This window comes from Micromesistius poutassou (assembly GCF_964030765.1).
Source record: "Micromesistius poutassou genome assembly, contig: SCAFFOLD_4259, whole genome shotgun sequence".
NCBI classification, from domain to species: domain Eukaryota; kingdom Metazoa; phylum Chordata; class Actinopteri; order Gadiformes; family Gadidae; genus Micromesistius; species Micromesistius poutassou.
This window is the reverse complement of record NW_028179883.1, coordinates 18,905-23,325: the sequence shown is the minus strand read 5'-3', so window position 1 is coordinate 23,325 and position 4,421 is coordinate 18,905. Positions and strand designations below refer to the sequence as shown.

Here is a 4,421-nt window from a genome sequence, read left to right as displayed (position 1 = left end):
GCTTCATTTGATTCATTAGAGTTATTAGAGTGAGTGAAGTGCGACGAGGTGAACCGGTTGCCTCCTCTGTGCATGTTGCGTGTTCCCCAGGTGGGTTTTCAGCGCCAGGACGTGCGGATTAGAGCGGGGCTTACTGGCTGGCTGCTAATGCTAATGCTAATGCTATGCTATAAACCCAGATTCACAAAATACCTCGCTGCTTGCTGCGCGAAACAATAAACAATGAGGCAGGGTGAAACGCGCACACAATCCCATCATTATCAGACTATGAGGAAATTTGTATCAATGTTGAATGATTTTTTTTTAAGACTAATCCTTCTTAATCCTTTGCTTATGATAATAGTCAACAAGAATGTTAATAGAGCAACATATCACAAAAGTAATTTCATGGTATTATGAAAAGCTGCCACACACGCACACACAGCACATTAACTCCGAGCAGAGACCTATCGTCCAAAATCGGCCAAGAGTCCCATGCGGCACACGCTGCGTCCATCTTTGTAGTCCTTCATGCGGCCTAATCTCATGGTGCCTTCACGTGCTACGGAAATGATGGAAAATACCAAAAGCCGACGTGAAAATTGCACATGAATACCCCCCTCACGTCGTCATTTCCACTGGAGAGCTCGTAGAATATTTTGATACACGAGCTGCTGAGATGAGATAACCTTTGACCTTTTCAACAGTAACAGGTCAGGATCCGTGGGTCCGCCGTGATTCATTTCACTACGACAACAAAAGGACTTGAACACAACGCGCTCGTAACTTCCATTCCACGAATGGAAAGGATCGCATTTCCCATATAGCACGTGAAGGCAGCATCAATCATTTTTCCACAAGCGGAGCCAGAGGCCCAACACACCTTCCCTTCTTCTTCAATGCCGACGCGACAGTCCATCAGGTGACTCTGCAGCTCGGCCTTCTCATTGGTCAGAAGCTTCAAGCGTTGCTGCAGTGCATCCTGGGGGGGGGGGGGGGGAGAATAAAGAGAATAGAAAGCGTGTTGTCACAACAACAATAAACAACAGCCGGGCACAGCAACGTGACCTCTGTGGGCCGACCCTCGCGACCCCGGGCTCCTGTACCCGGGTACGACGGGGTAAAACCAGGGCATGTTTCGGTACCTGCGGCTACATGGTCCCGTCGACGCAGTGGTCAGAGATCAGAGGTTTAAAATCTAGGTTGTGCCGCTCATTGGTTCGGAAAAATCTGTTAAATGGTCAATTGACTCCATTTATAGAGCGTTTTTCTAACCAGGGGGCCTCTCAAAGTGCTTAATAATTATTGCATAACATTCATACACACTCACACACACACCGACGGTCATGGCGCTGCCAACCGTGCAGGGTGACGGCCAGCTCGGCTGGAGCTACAGTGGGTCAAGTTACCTCCTGAGCCACTGCCGCCTTTATTGTATCACGGTCCGAACGATTACACTCCTCTGGTGTGGAGCACGCCTGGACGAAGGAGTAAGCTACACACACTATCACACAAGCCACGTCACCATGTGGTCGGCAGAATACCTGACCGTCATGAACACAACATGTGAAGACCCGCCTCTTCCTCTTCCTCCTCTTCTGCCATTTTTTTTTTTATTGTAGCTCATAGTGTGGAATTCTTAATGGACTTTGTCGAAAAAGTTGTCTCTTTTTGCACTGCCACTAATAAAGAAATAAAGAAAATGTCTACCGGTCTTGTTTTCAGGTTTCTATCGCGACTCTCTCCACTTTTTGTTTGGGGAAGGGAAGTGTGGTTTAATGTGCAGAACTTTACATTCTCTGACTTCTCCAGGTTCAATTTGAACTCCAAGTTCAACCATGTGCTTTGACTCTCATCAGTCTAAATTCTTCTTTCAGAGAAAAGTGTCTAATCCTATTTTTACTAAAACGGGGGCAGTGTCTGTTTCTGGGGAGCTGTCCCGGCCTGGAGCTGTCCCCGGAAATATCCCTGTTTTTGTAAAAATAGGGTTAGAGTTAGGTTAAATCAATGAATGGGTTCTTAAATGGCAAGGGTTTTTATATTCTCTTCTTTATCCATTTTTACTATAGAATGTTTTCTGTTATGTATGCATATAGATAAAAAAATATATATATATGTAGCAAAGTCTTTGTATGTCGAATATGATGCTTCTTAATAAAACCATTAAACCGGAAGTGTAGGTGATGGTTTGGTGGGGTTATGGTGAGGGCCTAGGGAATTAGCAGGTGTGTTCTGGTGCTGAAACCCCCACCATACATGTTATGAACTTCATGCACTCAACTGGGGGTGGGAGGGGGGGGTTAAATGAGATCTTAAATCTGATTTATATCTTGAATGAGATTTAAGATATAGTGAGAGGGACTTAACAGTTTTATCATCCTGTTATGCTGCACATGTGACGAGATTCTCTTGATCTTTGCAATTGTTAAGAATAATTCTGCTAATATGTTCACGATTCTGCCTCAAGTATACAATGACCCTTCTGTATATTGTCCGAAAGGTTATCGACTCGGGTTCCCTCGCTGCGACACTGGACAAAAAGGACAAACAATAATGTCTACGGTTAATGAAAGATTGGAGACCCCCCTCTGAGTGTCACGATATAATCACCCCCCCCCCCCCCCCCCCCCCGGACACAACAATGTGACTCCATCTCTAACAGGCCGGTGTAATCCTACACTCCGACAGAGGCAGGCAGCCTTCTACTGCAGCCCTGTGTGTGTTCAGACATTTCACCACCGAGCCGCGACAGATCAGTCACTGCATTGTGACCCACAGGGATGTGGAAACACTGTTGTACGCAAACCTAATATGCAGCGCTGAGCCACGCTAATTCCCCTAAGACGTTTTACTGGGACAGCCTCGCAAAAACTGAGCCCGGCATAACATTCTGTCATTTTAAATAATTAAGTGTATGTTTAAAAAAAAAAAAAAAAGGTTGCTTATTTCCCTGGAAGTAAAATCACAAAAACCACAGGGACAGCCCTAAATACAACCTAAATACAGTAACACACACAGTTCTGTTCTGATTGGCTACAGTCTATTCACCTTTACTATATTCTCAGAGACAAACGTTTACGGTACATTTGCAATTCCCAGTCACTGAGGGCAGACTAATGAAATCAGTCTAGTTAGGCAGACAGATAAACACACACACACACACACACTCACATCAACGTATGCCCCTAACCAACACACACACACACACACTCACGTGCACAGAAACATACGCCCCTAACAGCAGCCCCAGTTAGTCCTGAATCATTGTAATTAGGTTACATTGCTCTTCTACGGGCCTAGCTCTGCATAAACCAGTGATTACCGTGTGTGCTGTAATTGGGTTCATTCAAGTGCAGGGCTGCAGCTCCTGACAGCAAAATTCCTCTAACGTCCCCATAGTAACATGATCCTACATCGCCCTCTGCTGGTCAATAACCGCATACCCGCAATAACATGGTAAGCAATTATCGTTGAACAAACACTTTAAAAAAGAAAATGTGTAGATGATCAGGTGAAACTTACTGCTGGCATGTCTTCGTAGGATCTAACAGAGGCCATTCGATCTGCAAGAGAAAGACAACCATGGTTACAGAGTTTGTGTGTGTGTGTGTGTGTGTGTGTGTGTGTGTGTGTGTGTGTGTGTGTGTGTGTGTGTGTGTGTGTGTGTGTGTGTGTTTCCTTGAATGTGGCCTTGGTTTGCAAGGAAGAAAACATTGAAGCAGAACTCACTAAATGTGCTTATATATTTGCAGGGGTTTAGATATAAGGCAAGCCTGAAAGCTCTTCCTGGAGTTGTGTCCATGACCTGGAGATCAAGGCATTGCTTGACCGAGGGCCCCCAGGAGCCCATCATAAGAATGGCTCACGTGGTTATGAACGTGTGTAGCGTGTAAAGAGAGATCGGCTCGACACAGCCTGACGTTACCCATTGGGTTTCCTCGTAAATCCTCCAGTTTGTCGTGCACCATTGCAATCTGTCTCTGCAGCTGTCCATTCAACTCGATCTGGGTCTCGTACCTGGTTTTCCACTCGTTACCTTGTTCATGTCGGCAGACATTTGCGAGATGGTTAAACGCAGCTGAATGCAGTTAAAATAGGCTCTAAAGGCTATTTTGCTAGAGATATTGCATTATAGGCAATGTGCGCTGATAGGCAGCCAAGACACGTTCTTACCTTCTCCATCGACACTATGCAGTCGGTCTTGAAGCTCCCGCATGGTGCTCCGCAGGTCAGAGACCGACTCCTGCAGCATTTCCCTGTCACAGATCATACATCAGGCCTCCATCGTGATATCAAGTAGAACATGGATGTCCTGCCAACATGACGATTAACTGCAAACCTCTGGACGTTGCATTAACTTACTTGATTTCTTTTTCCTGTCTGAGTTCCGCCTGCAGACGCGCCAGGTCGTATCTGTGGAAGTCTGCATCACCAGCACTCAT

The 4,421-nt window shown here is 45.7% G+C and overlaps 1 protein-coding gene across 1 annotated transcript; it reads right to left on the bottom strand.

Moving 5' to 3' along the window:
• Positions 1-862: 862 nt before the first annotated feature.
• Positions 863-4,421, bottom strand: LOC311371307 (coiled-coil domain-containing protein 169-like; the record flags this gene model as incomplete). The annotated part of the gene is made up of 5 exons (XM_084489461.1): positions 863-961; positions 1,389-1,474; positions 3,905-4,015; positions 4,153-4,235; positions 4,342-4,421. Coding segments are annotated over 5 exons (459 nt in total), but the record flags the coding sequence as incomplete, so codon positions are not given.